Source organism: Cherax quadricarinatus, chromosome 71 (assembly GCF_038502225.1).
Source record: "Cherax quadricarinatus isolate ZL_2023a chromosome 71, ASM3850222v1, whole genome shotgun sequence".
Taxonomy (NCBI): domain Eukaryota; kingdom Metazoa; phylum Arthropoda; class Malacostraca; order Decapoda; family Parastacidae; genus Cherax; species Cherax quadricarinatus.
In genome coordinates this window covers 22,897,453-22,920,384 of record NC_091362.1, presented here as the reverse complement: position 1 = coordinate 22,920,384, position 22,932 = coordinate 22,897,453, and the positions used below count along the sequence as shown (strand labels likewise).

General features: G+C 38.0%; 1 protein-coding gene across 13 annotated transcripts in view; it reads left to right on the top strand.

The window, feature by feature from the left end:
- Positions 1–22,932, top strand: part of LOC128700440 (F-actin-monooxygenase Mical) — a 175,513-nt gene that overhangs the window by 61,694 nt on the left and 90,887 nt on the right. For 11 of the 13 annotated variants that reach the window (XM_070100158.1, XM_070100156.1, XM_070100160.1 and 8 more), the window contains 7 exons: positions 7,433–7,530; positions 8,516–8,653; positions 9,650–9,772; positions 10,782–10,942; positions 15,310–15,430; positions 18,497–18,763; positions 22,612–22,746. In XM_070100158.1, the coding sequence (XP_069956259.1) occupies positions 7,433–7,530; positions 8,516–8,653; positions 9,650–9,772; positions 10,782–10,942; positions 15,310–15,430; positions 18,497–18,763; positions 22,612–22,746 (1,043 nt within the window). The remainder of the gene's footprint in view (positions 1–7,432; positions 7,531–8,515; positions 8,654–9,649; positions 9,773–10,781; positions 10,943–15,309; positions 15,431–18,496; positions 18,764–22,611; positions 22,747–22,932) is intronic. The other 2 variants (XM_070100161.1, XM_070100162.1) reach the window with 2 other exon arrangements.

Below are 22,932 nucleotides of genomic sequence, written 5' to 3'. Positions count from 1 at the left end.
TCGGCTGAACAATAAATCAAGACCTAAATCTTTGCCTTCACTTAGGACTTCAGTTGACAAAGGATTTTGAGGCGCTCTAGACATTGCTCTAGTTATAACATTGAGAGGAAATAAGGTAGGAGCCTCTTTTCGAGCTTCTATGGCATAGTTAATGTCAGTAGAATTATCAATAACTAGAGGCTCTCGGCTTATACCTGGATAGTCTAGATCATTGCCTATGAGTAAGTCAACGCCCTGAATAGGAAAAGTTTCACTGGATATACCTACCGACACAAAGCCAGTACATGTATAGGTTGGTGTTTGGATGTATATCCTGTGAAGAGGCACTCTTATAATGGCGCCTCCATAGGCTTCTAATAAGACATCTAGCTTTGTGCGAGTCATATCACTTACGGGAAGTATGTCCTGCTTCAACAATGTTAAATAACTTCCAGTATCACGGAAGGAATTAATTTCAACTAATTGAGTCTCGTCTATTCCAACTTTCACTTTAACAAAGTAGGGACTCATAGCTGAGTGATTATTTTTTTCTGAAACAGCTCTAGTATTGAGTCATCTAGAATGACTACTGATTCGTTCTTGTGAACCTTGTTCGGTACTAGGGTTCAGTTTCTTTTGAGTTGTCGTTGAAGATACTATCCGAGTTGGGAAACGAAGTCGCTCGTTCCTGGTATCCCTCTCTAGCCAATAACAGTATTTCCTTACATGCCCTTTCTTATTACAATAAGTGCAGTTCAACTCACCGTTATGCCTTAGTGGTTTTGAACTTTTCCTAGAGTTAGATCTAAATTTATTATTAATGGGCGTGGAGGCATCATAGGAGGTCTGGTAAGGATTCTGTATGCGATGCATCTCTGTAAGATTGGATCGTCCTTTCTTAGGGGCATATTTAGTCACTGTTTCCTTACTTTTTGTTTCGCCAATCAACTGTTGAGATATTTCATAATTATCGGCGAGCAAGGCTGTTTCTAGTATATTTACTATGGGGCAACTAATCAAATACCTATGTAAGTCTTCTGGTAAATTATTATAGAAATCCTCATGCAGGATCAATTGGGAAAAACTTTCCATAGATTTACAGTTAGAAGCTCTACACCATCTCTCAAAAGCGATTTTCTTTTCACGAGCAAAATCCACATACGACTGAGTTGGCTGGCTTTACCAGACAACGAAGTGTGTAATAAGGTTGCCCAGTGTTGTCGGGGCCAGCGCATAGCACGGGCTTGATTCTCAAAGACTTCAAAATAAGTATCTAAATCTCCTTCATTAAACCTTGGAACCATAGATGCAGCTTTTTGTATATTGAAAGAATCATTTGAGGATTCAGTACATCTTTCACTCACTTTATCTTGTTGTTGTTGTCTTATATAGCGGAGCGTTTCCCTTTGAAAGTCTTCTTCATTTAATTTACGCTGAGCCTCAATTTGAGCAGTCTGTAACATAAATAGTCTCTTTAATTTCTCAAACTGACTTTGAGAAATATGCCCCGATGGTATCGAAAATGAGGGAATTGAACTGGCGGTATGTGGATATTCCTTTGGACGTGCACCTTGGTAAGGGCCAGGCTGACCATTAATAGGAATTCCTTCAGTAACGGGCGAATGCCGAACAGTGGCTGCACCCTGCAGTACTTCATCTTCTTTACAAGAGGCCAAAGCGGGACCTAATCTGTCTGATTCAATTTCAAGATCAACTCTTTGAAATTGTTCTTCTAATACGTCGAATCTCGACTGGTAGCTTACTTGAGAAACTAAACTTTCAGAGTCAGAATCTCCTGCTACATGATGGTTAGAGGCCCCTGGAAACAATTTGTTTCTAATTATTGCCCTTACGGTATTGGCTGTGTAATATCTATCGTATGGCACTCCCAATTTACGAGCTATCTGCCAGCACGTTTGAAGTTTCAAGGAGTCCAGCTTTGACAATGTTAAATCTTCAAATAACTCTTTAATGTGATCTTCCATGATCAATATTTTGAAATTAACTAAAGATAAATTCCCAGTATATAACTTTAATATTGTTCTTTTGATCAATGTCTTAGAACAACAGAAATCCCGGACGGGTACCCCATTTGTTGCGAATAAGAAATTTTTTTAAAGAACTTCAGAATGTGGCCTGTTACCATTTATCTCTTATGCAACAAGATTTTTGGATCCGAGTTATAGGTATTTTAGAGTCTAGGGGAAATAATTTCAACTGGGAAACTCCATAGAATAATATTCAAATTTATTAAAGTATTTAAATACAATACTTTATCTTCTCTTTGTAGTTAATTTAACTTAATACTTTGTACAATAAAATTACCATATACATTTAGTTCCAAATCATGGAAATGTCATATTAATAAGGAAGTTTAATTATTCTTCCTGTATCTAAGTCCTCATTAATATTTACATCTCTTTCTTAACAAGACTGTAAACTCAAAATACAAAAGGTACAAGATTTAACAAGACCTTTGAATCTGGCCGTATAGTATCTCTATGGATTACTGAACTGACCAAGAATATAAATATCAAAAGAGTCTTTCAAAGCAATGAGGAACAAAGTGAGTCAGCTCTAGAGTCCAATTCTCAAAACCATTCAACTGTACACCGTAAGAGCCAATATACAATCAGTAGTCAGGGCTAGAGCTGGGAGGAGACTGACTACTTGCCAGTCTGTTGACGTGTCGTCAGGTTGGATCAGCTGAGCCACGTCAGCCAGCCGGACATAAACAACTGAACAATTCACCGGATGGTTCTGAGACTTAAACTCTATATATACAAGAAATCCTACCTAACCATAATAGTAAAATAATAGTGATAATTACAAAATAGTGATAATAAGATAATAGTGATAATAATGATAATAGCGATAATAGCATGGTATTTTTCATATATTAACAGATAATAATATAACGCCGAAAGTCTCTATTTTAGCTATAAACGGGGACTTTCGCGCTATAATATTAAGTGATGAACATATGCTCTTACAATATTTAAATAACACAGGATGACCAATTTCGAAGATATAACAGTACTAACCAAATACAAGGCTTCAATTATAAATAAAATCTAATTTCAATTATAGTTATTTTACTATAATTTTTGTGAAATATGCTAAAATTTAAATTGTAAAATATTCTTAGCCACCAGTAATGCAATTTCTAGTACAGTATAGTAATAAGTAAAGCAGTCCATTGTATAGCTCTGTTACTATGGTGGGCAATGAACATTAGTTAACTCCTGTTCGTTTAAATAGTTACTAAAAGTATTCAGAAGGCTGAGGAGGGTTTGTTGAGGTGGTTTGGTCATTTGGAGAGGATGGAGCAAAACAAGGATGACTTACCCTGTATCAATCTGTAGTGGAGGGGAGGAGGGATAGGGGTCATCCTAGTAAAGGGTGGAGGGAGGGGGCAAAATAAGCTTTGTGTGGAAGGGGTGTGACATACAGCAGGCATGTGTGTGTTAGGAGTGAATGGGACGAATGGTTTTTGGGACTTTACGAGTTGTTGGAATGTGAGCAAGGTAATATTTTGTGAGATTCAGGTTTACCAGTTAGCTGGACTTGAGTCCTGGAGGTGGGAAGTACAGTGTCTGCACTTTAAAGGAGGGGTTTGGGATATTGGCTGTTTGGAGTGAAATCTGTACTGTCGTATCTGGGCGCCTCTGCAAAGACGGATCATGTGTGAATGATGGTGAAAGTGTTTTTGTTTTTTGGGTCACCTTGACTCGATGGGAGACGGCTGACTTGTTAAACAACAAAACAAAACAATTTTTTTTTTGGAAAACAAATAAAATACATATCATACCAATTTTTCTATATTTGCAAATGCAAATTCAAACAAAGTTACATATTTGGCCCCATCCATGCATTGTATATAATTTAGAAAATGTTATGACAAGAAAAGAATCCCCTTTACATTAATGAAAGTAAATGTTGTAATGAGGTGCTGTGACCTGAAGTGACAGCATCAACATCTAAACTTTTGAAAAAAGAAAAAACATTTAAGCTTTATATATATATATATATAAAGACAAAGTTGAAAAAGTATACTGTAATTTTTTTTATGTTTTTTAATAAATTAGTTGAATTTTAAGGCTTTTTTTTATTATTATTATTATTATTATTATTATTATCAAAGTTCGGTTGTTGTTATTGTTGCTCCTGTTAAGGTGAAGTTAAATAGAGAGTGGCTTCTTTTCTTTCATAATTAGAGTATTTGTTTCTTAAATATTACCTTGCAATGTTGCTTCTGTGCACTTTGATGGTTGCTTGTGATTTGTTGGTTTTTGCATGTTTGTGAATTTAGTGCATTAAATAAGTTTAAATTGAATTGAACCTGTAATAAAGGCCATTTTATCCACCCACCATGTGACCTGAAGCAAGTCAGATGTTGAAAGTAAGCTAGATAGAATCCTTCTCAACACCAAAATTCACTTAAAAAAAAAATAAAAAAGGTAGACTCCATGGGAAAGTGGAATAGAATTCTTCCTCTATAAGCCATGTGTGTCATAAGAGGCGACTAAAATGGCAGGAGCAAGGGGATGGTAACCTCTTCTGTATACATTACTAAATTTAGAAAGAGAAACTTTCCTTTTTCTCTTTGGGTCACCCTACCTCGGTGGGATACGGCCAGTTTGTTGAAAGGATAGATTCAGACTGTTGACAGCAGATTAAGTAATTAAAATTTTGCTAATTTTACAGCATTTTGTGTTTTTGGAAGATAAATGTAGGAGCTTTGAGGCAGCTAGTAGTCTGCAATGATAGCAAGTATAGAAATAAACCAAATTATCTAAATACTAAATATTGAATCTGCTGTATAGTTAATTTCTCCCTTGGTTTATTATTTACTGTACTTGTTTCGTATCTGTTTTTTCAGAAACTTTGTGTATTGCAGTTATAATTGAATTTTCTGATCAACCCTCAGCACTATGCACTTTATTTTGTTCTTTGTTTACACAATGTCAGAATTGTTAGCCAACAGAGTGAAGGAATTTCTGTGGCATGTGTGGTCTGACGACATTTCTCCCCTCCCCAGAACTCATTTTCCTTCTCACTTTGAGATACTGCCCTACCTTATAACAAGGATTTCCTAGATGTCATTGCACTTTTATAAGTTAACAAGTCTTCTGCTTTCTCATCCCTGATTGCCTAGTAGTTTTGGGGATATTTGTATAGTTATCCAACTCTCCCTGAAATTCTTTATTCCTCCTAGAAACTTTCCTTTTGAGGATCACTACTTTTTAAATCCCTTGAAAATTAAAATTTATTCACTGTCTGTTGCAATGTTATCAGAAATGCATGTAATGTTAATGGATATTTGTGCATATTGAATTATTTGCTGTGTGCTTAAATTAAGTTAGACCCAAGTGCCTTATGGGTGGCAACATTAAACAGAAGATACATGTTGCAGTCCCAATAATAGCTTGTTCTGCACTGTGTTCTTTAATTATAATTGCTTTAACTCGGTTGTGTTGAAGGTATAAAGAAAGGAGGCACTGAATAATAGTAAGTGCTAGTAGGGAAAACTCATGATTAGGCTAAATTACAGTTGGGAAAGTAAAATAAAAATTGAATAAATTTTTTGGAGACTTGTTGTTTTCTTTTCTCTCTCTGTGATGACCTTTGAGGAGTAAAACTTATCAAGGCAGCAAAGCTTCTTTTGGTATAACAAGACTTGAATTTCATTTATTGAAAGCATACGACCAACATTACGTCAGCTGTTACCCAACCCTCTTGAAGACTGAAAGATAGTCAAAGCTTTACTGTTAATACTATTGTATAAGTGTGGTGGTGTTATGGATGTGTAAATATGTTCAAAAGGTAAAAAGTTTTGAGTTGTTGCCTAGCTAAATCTCAGTGAAAGTTTACTTAACCTCTAGTGACCTTAGTACAAAAGTAAGGAAAAAACCAGGAGCACTGCAGTAGAACTACTGGTGCCTTGTAGGAGAGTTCAACTTGCATCTAACCACTTCTGCTCTTATATCTGTCCAACCCACTATTAAATCTATCCTAAGGATTTGCTTCAGTGACCTTCCTTGGCATTGCTTTCCTATATTATTTCTGAATCTGATTTTTTTTTTTTTTTTTTTTAAGCACAAGCTGTCTTCCACCAAGGAAGGGTGACCCAAAAAAGAAAATGCATTCACCATCACTTGGTCGCTGTCATGCTGGAAGTGTGTGACCTCACAGTTCAAAGGGCCTTCCAAACTCCAACATCTTCCAGTCTGAAAGAGTGCAGGCACTGGAGTTTTCCACCTCCAGGACTTAAGTCTGGCTAACCAGTTTCCCAGAAAGCCTTCACACTTTAATATAGCAATAATTTTTGTGAATTATGATGCTTATGTACATTTGGGACATTTATTATAGGAAATATTTTGCCACTAGTGGGCAGAGACATGTGACCAGTAGTGAGAGTGAGGTGAGGCAGGTTCAGTCAATCACAGGGTATCGCATAACAATTCTAATATTGTAATAATTTCTTGCCTAAAAGTATAGGAACACTGAAACTCTAAGATCTTTGTAAAATCACTGGTGATGGCATTTAAGGCAGCTTCCAGCAATTTCCGCCTCTGTTGATCTTTTTTCATGGATGGTTAGTAATTGGGCTGTTGGAACATCATAAGTTGGGGCCCTTCTGGCACTTGGATATATGAAATTATCTGTTTTTTGACAAAGCATTTGGTTGAACTATACATGCTGTTAGGTTATACTTGAGTATATATACTGTATATAAGAAGCTTGAGATTTGTTGTTAGACTAGTGTAATATTAGTCACCATCAATTTGGTTACCAAGATCATCATTAAAGTTTGATGCAGTATGTTAGTATGCAGATTTTTTTACACAGCTTCAGAGTTATCAAGGTCATAGAATAGTTAGTAATATAATGGAGGGAAGGGGTAAAAGAGATTTTTACGTGCAAAGGGCTTGGACATCCAGCAGGCATGAGTGAGTGGAGGCAAGTGTTTTTTAATGACTTGATGTGCTGTTGGAATGTGAGCAAGGTAACATTTACATAGGGATTCAGGGAAACTGGTTAGCTGGACTCGAGTCCTGGAGGTGGGAAGTACAGTGCCTGTACTCTGAAGGAGGGGTGTTGATATTGCAGTTTACAGGGGCATCTGGGCTGTAAAGTCGGCACGCCTCTAGCAAGACAGTGATGGTGAATTTTTTTTTGGGGGGGGGGGTCCCCCTACCTCAGTGGGAGACAGCCAGTGTGTTAAAAAAGAGCAATTATATATTACCCATAACCATCTCCTTTGTTATAATAGCTTTATGCTGTTTTTCCCCATTTTATTAGGTCTTAAGTTATGTATGGCATTGTGCCCAGGTATATTAAATACATTTATTTCATGTTTTAGCCAGGGCTGTCAGAAATGTTAATGAGAGGTTTGTATGACGTAAAACATGAGCAAGTACTGTTAATACCTAAAAATAACTTTTTGCAGATTCTTTCATCCATCCTGATACTCTGCTGGTGTGGTGCAAGAAGCAAGTTGCTCTGTATGACTCCATACATGTAGACAATATGACCACCTCCTTTAAGGTACTTGAATCTCTTGCTTGATAATCTTAATTCAATGCCATGTGATTCAATTTTTTTCTTATTTGATAATTATTCATTTATGATGAAATGTGTTTGAGAAAATAAAAAAAAAATGCAGTGTTTGTGTCATTTCAATTGTGAGGCTTGTGAACTTTTGGATAGACACCTAGAGAATGAACAATGGCGAGATTATTTCTTCTTTGGGCCACCTTGCCTTGTTGGGAAATGATTGTCATTAGCAACTTATATGTTGAATACCCATTGCATTATGTTTTGTGTCATGTCATGGATTTGTTAATTGCTCACTCCTCAGGACATAAGAGTGGGTCTGCACACAAGGTGTGTGCAGTATGCAAAAAATCTTGCCCCACTCAGAACATAGCTGGAACAGCTTTCCTCTCGGCCTGTGTTAACCATGAATCCCTTACTCCCACCAGAATTAACTGCTTATTGTTGACTTGCATTGATGATAGTGATTTTAATGTGGAGTTTCACAGGTTTAAAATGAAAGTGAGTGAAGGTGACACCAGGAATGCTCAAAATACCACTTCAAACCCAACCATTTGACAAGTTACAACTACATCCTAACAAATTCCATCTAGTCTAAAGCCTGGTAATCACAATCACTACTTAGCATTAAATCAATAGAAGATAAAGGCTCAGAAGAGATGTTATACATGTGCTCACACCATAGGAAGACTTCAACAATGCAAAAAATACATGATATATCACTTAAGTCCAGTGCTTCATTCTTTGATTTGAGACATACCATACACTACATCAGTTCTAGAGGGCTTTTGACAGTTTAAATGTTAATATATGGATAAACTATGAAGTTGGTTTTTCACTTAGTCTTTTTATAGCTTACTAAGGTGTAATTTTTTATTTAGGTTTTTATAACTTAATTCAGATGTAAAACTCTTTCTCTCTTAGTCTTTTTATAACTTGCTGAGATATCAAAAAATGTGCAACATTTTTTTTACAGGATGGTCGAGCTTTATGTGCTATTATTCATCGCTACCGTCCTGATTTGATTGACTTTGAGGCCTTACGGCCAGAAGATGTTGCTCAAAACAACCAGCTAGCATATGATATCTTGGAGCGGGACTTTGGGATCCCTCCTGTAAGTCCTACCTCGTGTGTGGGGGGTGTTTGTTTTTATTTGTTTGGATATTTAATAGTTTCATTATCTTGCACATTATTTTCAAATTAGTTGTACAATATTGGCACAATATTAGGTATCTTGTCATGTTGTGGAAAAATTGTACTTAACAAGTGTTCAGCTGTATTTAAAAATTATTGTAAATATAACTTAAAATGCAGATAAAAGTTTAGAACTTTTCCATTTCTTCTTCACCATTTCTCTTATATCTGCTCTCTTTACAGTTGGAGTTGTATAACAGTTTCCCCCCCACTGCACACTCCTGCACCACTCATTGTCCCTCCACAATCCTCCAATACATTACCTGCTTCACCACACTCATTACTCCACCATGCTCAGTGCTCCACCACACACACTACATTACTACACACTTCGCTACTACACACTATGAGCTATGAAGAAAGAGTGCAAGAACAATTTTGCCACTGAAGGAACAGAGAAAAGGTAGAGATGTGATGACATACAAAATACTCAGTTTAAATACAGGAAGTGCTCATCATATCTTTGAGTGCATGTAGCCAGACAAGGATAGAAAGGTCAGGCTGCTGAACTGATTATTCAGTAAGCACCTCCATTGAGGTGCTACTATCTCTTTATTACTGTGTACTGGAAACATGTTTGTTTTGTGCTTGAGCAGGGTTGCTGGCATTTTTTTTTTTCCTCATGAACATGTGGGATGGCAGGTAAATTTTGAAAACTTTTACTACTTTCATTCATTAAACTCTTTACTTTTCTCTGTATTTTGATAGTATGCATTCCTATAATATTTTTTTTCTCCAATTTGAGGCTTGGTGTGAGTCTGGGCAGTGTGGTGATCAGTTGCTTATACAGCTGTAGACTTTGTTAAGCATGATATATTTTAGTTCAGTACACTCAGATTCAACAATGATTATCAAAATTGTAAATAGAGTAATTTCCAGCCCTAATCTCTGATTTAAACATTATTGTATTTTCTAGGTTATGACAGGTGCTGAAATGGCAGAATGCGAAGTTCCAGACAAACTGAGCATGATATCCTATCTCTCTCAAATCTATGATGTCTTCCGTGGAGAAATTCCCCACTTCAAATATCCAAAGATGGTAAATATTTTTTAATACAGGCTTAATGTTTACAGTGGTACATTGACTTAAGAGTGCCCCAACTTATGAGTTTTCCGAGTTACGAGCCGTCGCTCAGTCGATTTTTTGCTTTGAGTTGCGAGCCAAAATTCGAGTTACAAGCGAGCTTCAGATACGCTGCCACTAGTTGGTGCAGCGAATGCTATAACATTGCCATTTTTGTACAATAGTTGTGTAAGGGAAAGATGACTGGTGCCATATTTAGTTGTATGAACAGGTCCCTCCTGTACATTTGAGCCGGATTTGTGTAACTCGTTTAGCACATTCTGTCACCCATGGTACTGTATTTATGCCAGTTTTAAACTCATGATGCGATTAGCAGTGGACTGGATAAGTGGTACTACAGGTCCCCTTTTGTGTGGACAGACCTGCAATGCAGTGGACTGCATTAATGGTACTACAGGCCCCCTGTTGTATGGACAAATCTGCGATGCAACAGGCTTGGTTCTCTGAATCACTGGTTCAGCTGCATAGCCCCTATACAGTGGACTAACTGATCCTTGATCTTGCCAAAAATTTTGTCCCTTGTTTCTGAAATCCATTGAATAGGAGTGTGTTATGCTGAGGTAATACTGGTACTTGTTTTTATTATGATTTTTTTTTTTTTTTTTTTTTTAACAAGTCGGCCGTCTCCCACCAAGGCAGGGTGGGAGACGGCCCCAAAAGAAAATACTTTCATCATCATTCAACTCTTTCACCTCACTCACACATAATCACTGTTTTTGCAGAGGTGCCCAGAATACAACAGTTTAGAAGTATATACGTATAAAGATACACAATACATATACCCCTCCAAACTGCCAATATCCCAAACCTCTCCTGTCTTTTATCAGTCTTTATTCATGTTTAGCATGTCCATGTGTTGCTTTTATCTCTTAATTGTAAGTTATAAAATTGATAAAGACTTGGCATAATATAATATTGTGAATTTTGGTTGTGATAGTCATACTAATAAGAAATTTTGTCTTAGGATGATGGCGAGATGGAGGTGGAGCAGCAATATTCTCCCACGCAACGCTCTACTCCCCATGTCAACATTCTCAAGAACCTCACTAATAAAACTGCTAGCACTTCTCAGGGTACACCATCTTCCAGAAAGAGAATGTCGTTAGATCGAGGAATAGGAAAAAGGTTAGTAAATGATTGTCTTGTGCATTCGGCTCAGTTTGTTTAGGGAGGTTTGTAAGAATCTTCTCTTTTTTTTCTGTACTAGTAACTGAAAGTTAGCTAATGGAATTTTTTTTCACCAAGTTGGCCATCTCCCACTGAGGCAGGGTGACCCAAAAAGAAAGAAAAAATCCCCAAAAAGAAAATACTTTCATCATTATTCAACACTTTCACCTCACTCATACATAATCACTGTCTTTACAGAGGTGCTCAGATATAACAGTTTAGAAGTCCCTCCAAACTGTCAATATCCCAGACCCTTCCTTTAACCCTTTCAGGGTCCAAAGCCAAAATCGGAAGGGGTGCCCCAGTGTCCAAGAAATTTTGAAAAAAAAAAATATATATATTTTTGTCTTACAGAATAAGAGAGTATATTTTTGTGAAGGTAATAAAACAAAAAAAAATTTTCTGATCAGTACTTACAGAGATACAGTGGTGAGAAGTTGACCCAAAATGACCGGGTGGCAGCAACATCGACGATTTCCACAGCCGTGCATTTCTTTATTTTACGTTTTTTATATATATTTTTTTCTTTTCTTTTCTAATTTTTTTTCTTTTCCTACTAACATTTGGGGCCTGAGAGATCAATACTGTATATATATAAACTCACTGTATTGAACACAATAACCACACTAAAGTTATTATCATAATATTGTTTACCACTTTTGTTTATTACAATAAACATGCACAAATCTTGTATATTACTAATGTTCTATCATATATTTACATATGTACAATCACTGGACATGTTTTTAGAACTGCTGCAGCTTGTGGAACTCCTTGAAACAAGGCACCATGCACAGAGGTACCTTACATTCCTCGCACATAAACCAAGTGTCTCTGCGTCTTTGTTGCCGTTGTTTTGTTTGTGCACAGACAACACATCTCTTCTGAGCAAATTTCTTCTTAGTTGCAGGAAGCTGTATTATGAAGTGATCACCTTCCCTCCTCAAACGCTTGGGTATATCCTGAGGAGTTCGAGGACGGTTTTGTATAGCAGGTGTTGTTACCTGGTATTTCATTGTGAGTTGTCTGACAACAGACAAACAAAATTTACCATACAGTGGTCTGTTGCCAGTCTTCACTTGGTACATATTATATGCATTGAGCACTGAAATGTCCATGAGATGGAAGAAAAGTTTCATATACCACTTGTAACTCTTACAAACACAATCAACAAAGCCAATCTGCATATCACATTTGTCAACCAAGCGCATGTTTTGTGTATAATCAATCACTGTCACTGGTTTTCGAATATGTCCATTAGTCATTCTATCAACTTTGCCACTGTCTTGCATTTCGTTACGGTGAATTGTTGTCAACAATGTGACATCTCGTTTGTCATGCCACCGTAATGCCATGTCATTGGCAGTAAATGCCTGCACCTCTTCACCATAAGTGCCTGCGTTGAACCTGGGCATATGTTTATGATTAGAACGCACTGTGCCACACACACATCTGTCTTGTTCACTCGCAAGAAATCACTGAGTAAAGGGCTTGTGTACCAGTTATTGGTATATAATGTATGCCCCTTACCAAGATAAGGTGCCATCATGCTTCTCACTACGTCGCCTGAGATACCCAATAACATCCTGGTATCTTTCAATGTTTTACTTCCCATGTATACAATAATATCCAATACCAGGCCACTGTCACAGTCACAGAGTACAAACAGTTTTATACCAAAATGTTTCCTCTTGCTCGGTATATACTGTTTGAATTACAATCTACCTTTGAACAAAATCAAAGACTCGTCAAGTACAAGATTCTTGAATGGATAAAAGTACATGTTGAACTTTTGTTTGAGATACATAAAAACATTTCTAATCTTGTATAACCTGTCAGTTCTGTCAGGCCTGGTTTTGTCAGAGAAGTGCAACATACGTAACAGTAAGATAAACCTGTTCACTGGGATGATTTCGCTGAAGACCAGGGTACAAATTAGCCGATCTGTGTACCAGTATGATTTTATATTATGCTTATAGACATGAGGCATAAGCATTATTGTTGCAAAAAGCAAATACATTTCTGCAACAGTTGTCTCTTTCCACCGGTGTAGTCTTGACTGTGGTGATATCATCGTATTTGCCATTGTGTACTCAAAATACTTTCCCTGACAATAGTTTCCATCAAGGGTTGGTCAAAGAATAATTCAAAGAATTCCAGTTCATTGGCAGTGGTTCCAAGGGGACAAGTAGGTAGAATTCCACTTGGAGAGTCATCAAACTGGTGGGGCTTGGGAACAAAATTGGGATTTTGCTGCCAATCCCACATACGGTTTGCTGGTGGATACTGGACATCATGGGCTGATTGTGCTGGTAGTTGTGGTTGTGGTGGGCTGGTGGCTGACGCTCCGCTTTGTCCTTGAACTGAGGAGTCAGCAGCATGGGTCCCAGCCTGGGCTGGTGAGTCATGCATGGCCGTGGCACTACCATCACCACTACCACCATCACCACCACCTACTGTTGCCTGTGGTCTATCCATGCCAAGTGTAGCCACATCATCCTCACTTTCACTGTCTATTCCTCGTGTGGGGTCACGGGATGTACTTCAGCCCCTGGACACTGCATAGGGAACACTACCCGAGCGCATGCTGCGGCGTATATACCAACGCTTCACTGATGAATATGCTTCCTCACTGTCACTACTCGAATAATCATCAAGAGCAATAAAATCACAATCCATGTCACTATCATCATCATTACTGAAGTCAGAGGCCTGGTCACACAAAAATAATAGTTTTCTCTTGCGTTGAGGTACAACTGACCGTGACTGAGGAGTGCCCACACCAGAGGTAGAAGGTCGAGTATTGTCAGGGTTTTCTGCACTATTATCGATATCCTGGTCATTCCTTTCGGTCACTAACTGATCAAAGCCAAAGAATTCGTCTTCATTTCCACTTCCATCAGAGTCAGAACTATCAGACAGGAAGAGGAGAGTCCCAATTTTCCTTGGAGTGAGAGCTGCCTTGCGACAAGGCATGGTGAACAAGGGTAACTGAGCCGGCGTTCCCACAAAGCTATGCGGGTGCCTAGAATTTTTGTTTACGGCGCGCACACACCACGCAGACCCGTTCTCTCACATGTAGGCCTACCAGCCTTTTCGCGCTAAATTTGACACCGCTAGAATTTTGGCGTAGATCTTCGGTTTGCACCCTGAACGTAAAGCCGTAGATCTACGGCACGGACCCTGAAAGGGTTAAAGTGCAGGCATTGTACTTCCCATTTCTAGAACTCAAGTCTGGCTAAATCTATAATAACCGGTTTCCCTGAATCCCTTCACTAAACACAGTAATTGCGATCACACTCCAACAGCTCGTCAAGTCCCAAAAACCATTCGGCTCCATTTACTCCTATCTAATACTCGCATGCTTGCTGGAAGTTACACAAATAACCCGCACATAAAAGAGAGAAGCTTACGACGTTTCGGTCCGACTTGGACTATTGACAAAGTCACACTCTGGAAGTTCAAGCCCCTTGCCCACAAAACCTCCGTTACCCCCTCCCTCCAACCTTTTCGAGGACGACCCTTAACCCTCCTTCCTTTCCCTACAGATTTATACGCTCTCCAAGTCATTCTACTTTGATCCGTTCCCTCTAAATGACCAACCCACCTCAGCCCTTTGGCTAATACTTTTAGTAACTCCACACCTAATTTCCACACTCCAAATTCTCTGCATAATATTTACACCACACATTGCCTTTAGACAGGACATCTCCACTGCCTCCACCCGCCTCCTTGCTGCAGCATTTACAACCCAAGCTTCACACCCATATAAGACTGTTGGTACCACTATGCTTTCATACATTCCCTTCTTTGCCTCCATAGATAACATTTTTTTTGTCTTCACAGATACCTCAATGCACCACTCGCCTTTTTTTCTTCCTCAATTCTAATGGTTGACCTCATCCTTCATGAACCCATCTGCTGGCAAGTCAACTCCCAAATATCTGAAAACATTCACTTCTTCCATACTCCCTCTCTCAAGTGTGATATCCAATTTTTTTTAATCTAAATCATTTGATACCTCCATCACCTTACTCTTATCTACGTTCACATTCAACTTTCTTCCTGTACACACTTTTACACCTTTTACACTTTACCTTTTAACATTAATTTGATTTAGTGGACATTTGGACAATCCCTCTGTTAGTCCATTATATTGAGAGTTTACTGTATTTGGGTCCAGAAAGTAAAAAATCCTTTTACTTGCCTTACATTATGGCTTCCATGAGAAACCAAGGGTAGTTATTTTAATAAAAGATGAGTCACTGATTTTCTTTAATATATTACAAAAGTTGCCCCTAACTTCATTACTATTCATTCTCCAGGGATGATGGTCGTATCACTTGTCGATTAATAGATGATGCTGGAGTGTCTACTGCAGATAGGAGGTTGGAATCTCTTAAAAGAACGAAAAAGAGGAAAAGTGAAAAAGTTTCTTCACCTCAGGTGTGTATTTGTGCAGCTAATATTCTTTATCTATACCAGTAATATATTTTGTGTAATATATTACCCTTGCACGTATCCCATCTTCGTGGATGACATAAAATAAGGAAATCCATGACAAAAATAATAATGATGTGCTTGAGAAAAATTAATCTGCAAAAGCAGTATTGAAAGAGAATTGTTTAAAAAATACCCTCTTTCTGAATTGTTAAAGTATGGAATTCACTGGTAGTCTAGCTAGCTGTTGAATTAAACAATTATTTTTTTTAGTAATGGCTATACATAGGTTCGGTATATGGTATAGTTTTCTCTTTTTTTGTATACAGTAGAATGTACCAAAGTTGATTTGAGAATAAGTCATATTATTTCAATTGTCACTAGTAACAGTCAAGACAAAATGGTAAATGGGCAAGAATCCCTGTTATTATTAACGCAGCTGCTATAATTGGTAATTGCAGTACCACAGATTTTTTTTTTTAAACACGGCTGTTTTCCACCAAGGCAGGGTGACCCAGTAAGAAAGAAACTTTCATCATCATTCAACACTTTCACCATCACTCATACATAATCACTGTCTTTGCAGAGGCGCTCAGGTATGACCGTTTAGATGTCCCTCCAAACTGCCAATATCCTAAACCTCCTCCTTTAAAGTGCAGGCATTGTACTTCTCATTTCCAGGACTCAAGTCTAGCTAACCAGTTTCCTTGAATCCCTTCACAAAATATTACCCTGCTCACACTCCAACAGCTTGTCAGGTCCCAAAAGCCATTCGCCTCCATTCACTCCTACGTAATGTGCTCATGCACGCTTGCTAGAAGTCCAAGCCCCTCTCCCATGAAACCTCCTTTACCCCCCTCCCTCCAATCTTGTTGAGGATAACCCCTATCCTATCTTCCTTCCCCAATAGATTTATACACTCTCCAAGTCATTCTACTTCATTCCATTCTCTCTAAATGACTAAACCACCTCAACAGCTCCTCTTCAGCCCTCTGACTAATACTTTTAGTAACTCCACACCTCCTCCTAATTTCCACACTACGAATTTTCTGCATATTTACACCATGCATTGCCTGCCTTTAGACACGACATCTCCACTGCCTCCAGCCACCTCCTCGCCGCAGCATTTACATCACATGCTTCACACCCATATAAGTGTGTTGGTACTACTATACTCTTGTACATTTCCTCCTTTGCCTCCATGGATAATGTTCTTTGTCTCCATAGATACCTCAGTGCACCTCTCACCTTTTTTCCTTCATCATTTCTATGGTTTACCTCATCCATCATAAACCCATCCACTGACAAGTCAGCTCCCAAATATCTAAAAACATTCACTTCTTCCATACTCCTCTCTCCAGTGTAATATCCAATTTTTTGTTTATCTAAATTGTTTGATACCCTTATCACCTTACTCTTATCTATATTCACTAGCCAACTTTCTACCTTTACACACCTTCCCCAAACCCGTCCACTAACCTTTGCAACTTTTCTTTAAATTTCCCCAAAAGCACATTATCATAAGCAAAAAGTAACTGTGTCAACTCCCATTTTGTATTGATTCCCCATAATTTAATCCTACCCCTCTCCCCAGTGCCCTAGCATTTACTTCTTTTACAACCCCATCTATAAATATATTAAACAACCATGGTGACATTACACATCCCTGTCTAAAACCTACTTTTACTGGGAAGTAATCTCCCTCTCTCCTACACACCCTAACCTGAGCCTCACTATCCTCATAAAAACTCTTTACAGCATTTAGTAACATATTACCATTGAACTGATGAGGGTAAAGGTGTGTGATGCATAGACATCTTTGGAGACGAAGAATGTTATCCATGGAGGTAAAAAGGGAAATGTATGAGAATATAGTCGTACCAACACCCATATATGGGTATGAAGCATGAGTTGTGAATGTTAGTGAGGAGGAGACTGGAAGCAGTGAAGATGTTGTGTTTGAGGGCAATGTGTGGTCTAAGTATTATGCAGATAATTTATAGCCTGGTGATTAAGAGGAGGTGCAGAGTGACTAAAAGGGCTGAAGAAAGGGTTGTTGTGGTGGTTTGGACATCTAGACAGGATGGAGCAAAATAAGATGACATGGAGGGTTTATAAACCTATAGTGGAGAGAAGGTAAGGTAGGGGTTGCCCTAGGAAAGGTTGGAGGTAGTGGGTAAAGGATGTTTTGTGTGTAAGTGGCTTGGACATCCAGCAAGCATATACGAACATGTTACATACGAGTGAGTGGAAGCAAGTAGTTTTTGGAACTTGACGAGCTGTTAGTGTGAATAAGGTAATATTTATGAAGGGATTAAGGGAAACTGGTTAGCCAGACTTGAGTCATGGAGGTGGGAAGTACAGTGATTGCACTCTGAAGGAGGTAGAGATATGCTGCAGTTTTTGAGCTGTAGCATCAGCATGCCTCTGGCAAGACAGTGATGGAGTGAGTGATGATGAAAGTGTTTCTTCTTTTTTAGGTCACCCTGCCTTGGTGGGAAACTGCCGATGTGTTTAAAAAAAAAAAACTAGAAAGTTCCAAAGATTTCTTTACTCATTTTGAATGTGCCTACAGTAAGTGATTTATGCAGTACGTATACAGGTGGGTTTCGCACATACGGCACCATCTTTTTGGTATTCCATGTTGTCGTTGTCTTCAAATTGAGCCAGTGTTCATTATGTTCCACCTGCCAGTGGCTATTGTCGGAGGGTGGAACATAATGAACAGCGCTTCAATTGAAAGCCAATGAAAACGTGGAACACTGAAAATAGACATTGTATATGTGGGGGCCCTCCCGTACTTGCCTGTAAATTTATGGAATAATAGTCAAAACATGGATATGTAAGTTCAAAAATTATACTAGTTGAATTTAAGGTGGGAGTAAAATAAGCTTGTAATTTTATGCTTATTACTCTGCTAGTAAAAATAGCAAAGAGGAGATTAATATGTAGTGCAGTGTGTTAAGTATTTATGGTAAACTTCAACGAATTGTCATTGTGTGTGGATAAAGAATTTAGTGATTACAGTACTTATAATATTGATTAGAAAGTTTTTGCTTTATGATCGATCAGGATGACATTGAATCTCGTCAACGACGTGAAGAAATACTTACAAATCGACTGGACCAATTAAGGAAGCAGAAGGAAAGACGAGAATTAGACAATGTACGTTTCATCCGCTCAATGCAGATGTTACAGTGTGGAATTGCTGATCCTTCCTCTGTCCAACGTTCTTATAACAGAGATGAAGACTGGGGCATAACTGAATATAGGAAGCATTGTGTTAAGACAATGAGAGAAAAGGCGGAAGATTTAGAGAGGAAGCTGAATCATCGACCTGTAAGAGTGGAGAATGTAGCAGCATGTGAATTTTCTTAGTGATCATTGTGTTCAATATATGTTTGATGCTCCACTAAGCCTTACTAATAGTTTTCATACCAGCAATAGTAATTACTTTTACAGATTTTTCTTTATTTTATTATTCATTGTTTGCATTATTGTAATTGTTGTTAGTACTTGAATATATGGTTAGTATTTTAACCCTTTCACTGATTGTGCCATAGTACTACGCCTTTGAGTTCACTGGCCATGCCATAGTACTACGTGATGAGCTCAGCTCACTCAGATAAATTTTGAGCTGTAAACTTGGGCCTAGATATGAGAGAATGGGTCAGTGTAGTAAGTGTGCACCATATAAAAAAATACCTGGAGCATGCAGTGCATAATGAGAACAAAAACTGCTCCCATATTTTTGGTTTAAAACAGCAACTTTGCGGTGTATTTTCGTCTAGTTTTTATGGTTGTATTCTCAGTTTCTTTGTCTCATTTGATAGAATGGAAGACATATTACAGTAATGGAGATGATTTTGATTGGTTTCAGGACTGAAAATAAGTTGAAATTGAGCTCAAAGTAGTGGAAATGTTTGATTTTTGCTGATATTCAGAGTTGACAAATCCTGTCATTCGTCCAGTACACGTTCAGCTGGTCGGTCTAATATATGTTCATGAATGTGCTGATATTATTCATACAATATTGCATAACAATAAATCTTCTATTTTTTTGTGTGAATAAAAAAAAAATGGAATTCATGTGTAAAGCCTAGGAATGTAACTAATGAACAGAGGTTGGTGGATGAGTTTGGTAGGGTATGTAAAAGAAAATTAAAAGTGAATATAGGAAAGAGTAAGGTGATGAGGATAAAAAAAAATTAGGTGATGGAAAATTGGATATCAGATTGGAGGGAGAGAGTATGGAGGAGGTGAATGCATTCAGATATTTAGGAGTGAGTGTGTCAGCGGATGAGTCCATGAAAGATAAGGTAAATCATAGAATTGATGAGGGGAAAAAGGTGAGTGGTCACTTAAGAGTCTGTAGAGACAAAGAACTTGTCCATGGAAGCAAAGAGGGGAATGTGTGAGAGTATAGTTATATCAACACTCTTATATGGGTGTGCAACATAGGTGGTGAATGTTGCAACAAGAAGGATGGAGGCAGTGGAGTTGTCATGTCTGAGAGCAATGTATGGTTTGAATATAATGCAGAGAATTCGTAGTTTGGAAATTAGGAGGAGGCGTGGGATTATCAAAACTATTATCCAGAGCGCTGAGGAGGGGTTGTAGAGGTGATTTGGACTTGCAGAGAAGATGGAATGAAATAGAATGACTTGGAGAGTGTATAAATCTGTAGTGGAGGGAAGGCAGGGTAGGGGTTGGCCTAGGAAAGGTTGGAGGGAGGAGGTAAAGGTTTTGTGGATAAGGGGCTGGGACTTCCAGTAAGCATTCACGAGCATGTGCAAGAATGGTATACAATACCGACAAGATGAAATTAAGACACATGTGCAACATCTGGGTATCTCTATTGTAGACGTTTTGCCATCCAGTGGCTTTATCAATACAAATTCCAGGACATAACTTGAAGATAGTAGAATTATGTACAGAAGATGAGGTAATCAGTCCCTCAACCTAGGAGTAGGTGCGAAGAGCACCATAGTCGTGGAATCTCCATGACTATGGTGCTCTTCGCACCTACTCATAGGTTGAGGGATTGATTACCTCATCTTCTGTACATAGTTCTACTATCTTCAAGTTATGTCCTGGAATTTGTATTGATAAAGCCACTGGATGGCAAAACGTCTACAATAGAGATACCCAGATGTTGCACATGTGTCTTAATTTCATCATTCACGAGTATGTTAGATAGGTATAAATGGAGACAAATAGATTTAGGACTTGACGTGCTGTTGGAGTGTGAGCTGGGTAACATTTATGAAGGGATTCAGGGAAACTGGCAGGCCGGACTTGAGTCCTGGAGATGGAAAGTACAGTGTCTGCACTCTGAAGGAGGGGTGTTAATGTTGCAGTTTTATAACTGTAGTGTAAGTGTGCCTCTGGCAAGACAGTGATGGAGTGAATGATAAAGTTTTTCTTTTTCAGGTCACCCTGCTTTGGTGGGAGATGTGTTAATAATAAAAAAAAACAGAGGAAATGTTATTTTAGTGCTAGAAATGCCTGGAACAATGTAATTTGTCAACTGGAACAATGTAATTGGTATAAAATAGGACTCGGTGAGCAAAATCGCTGATGTGTAAATATTGCTGACACAGCAAAATTTGCAAAAGCACAATTTTGCCAGTTTTCCATCAGATTTTGTTCTTTTTGTTTTATTACCATCAGAAAAAGATTCTCTACCATTTTATAAGAAAAAATAAAAAAAATTTTTTTGAAAGTTCTTGGACACTGGTCATGTTTCAGATCGGGTCTGGACAGTAAAAGGGTTAAATAAGGTATGGTAGCTGTGGGAGAAGGAAAGCTGGTCAGAGCTTCATTTGTGACTTTTCATTTCTAAATGTTAACATTTGCCAAGCAAATGACTTGACCAGTCACATCTTTTATTAACAGTATCAGTACGTCCCTCAGCAGATGTGTGTGACCAAGCCCTCAGATAAGCCTGATATAAATTATACATAACTTGGAGGTACAAAGGGTATCCTATTGCTCAAAGCAGGAGTCTTCACAGGAAAACCTAGTGTGTGTGTGATTATATATTGGCAATTAATGGAGAACTATTCTCGTGGTGCCTTGTTTTCCATGTCCTCAGTTTTTTAAATTTCAAATAGTACCTCCTCTTGTAGTAAATAGGTACTACCACAAAAGTGTGGTAGATACATAGTTTTCATCTAAACCTATGAAGAAGAGGAAGTGAAGGGTCAGTTATTTGTCCTCTTCCAAGATTGATCTTAAACTGGTAGCTTAGCAGCTATCTGTGCTCATTCTTACTCCACTGTGGCAGGAGTTTAAAAGGTAACTTGAAAGTTTATGTAAAATAAATCCTTGTGAGTAATATACAGAGGTAGTCAGCATGTGTATTACATAACATTAAAGTATTTTTGGCTTGTTGGATATTTCACAGGAAAAAAAATATGTAATCAGTATGTGTGTTTGTGACCTCTAATTTTGTGTTCATAACTTGTTTAGAAGTGTGGTATTAGTATCAGTTTTTTAACCATTTGTTGGTACAGTAATACTAATTATTAAATTATGAAAGATTTGATATTGAAAGAGTCCTTATACAATTTTAGAAGTGATAAAAATGCAGTGGACCCATGAGTTTCCATATTAATCTGTTCCAGAAGACTTATTGTACCTCAAAACTATTGTAACTCTAACCCAAAAATACATAATTTTATAGTAATTTGTTCTAAGATGCCAGAACACACACCCAGCCCTTGGATACTTTTTGTTTAAACACTGGGGTTTGCTGAGTGATACACAAGCATAGGCTTCAACTTGAAATCTTCAGAGGCAGTGGCACCCACCAGCACAGTAAGTCTGTCTTTCATAGGCGGATGGCCAAGCAGCATGGCTGGACAGGGCATAGGAGGCAGGGTTGGGCAGGTAGTTATTGTAGATTGGTATTTACTCTCTTGTAGTCTCCCACTGCCTGCATCTAGTATGTGTACACACTCTTTTCTTCCCTGTGCTTACCTTCCTCCCTTCCCCCCCCTCTCCCTCCCAGTCACCCCCAATACTCCCCCTTCTCTCGCATACACAAATCATTCATTCTTTACACATATTGAAGCAAATTGATTGGTTACTAACATATTAAAAATGTGAACAAGTTTTGTTTGTTTAATATGTTGCATGCTTTTCTTAATATAATTAATATGAAAGATAAAAATTTTCTACAGGAGAGAACAGCAGCTGAAGACTTCATGAAGAAGCTTCAAGTTGAGCAGTCTGAAGATTTTAATGATAAGGTAAAAGATTTGGAGGCCAAGTTCACTGCCAACTCCAGTACTCATTCATTGGATAAGAAACCCAAGGTACATGTATAGCTAAAATTATTATATTTTTTATTTAAGTTCACAAATGGAATTAAAAATTATATTGCAGATGAATAGTGAGGTAAAGATGAAACTCCTTAAACAAAATTGATTTGTGTTTCCAACTTTTTGCAACATTAATGTAGCAATGGCAACAATGTAATATATTAAAGATTTCGTCATTAC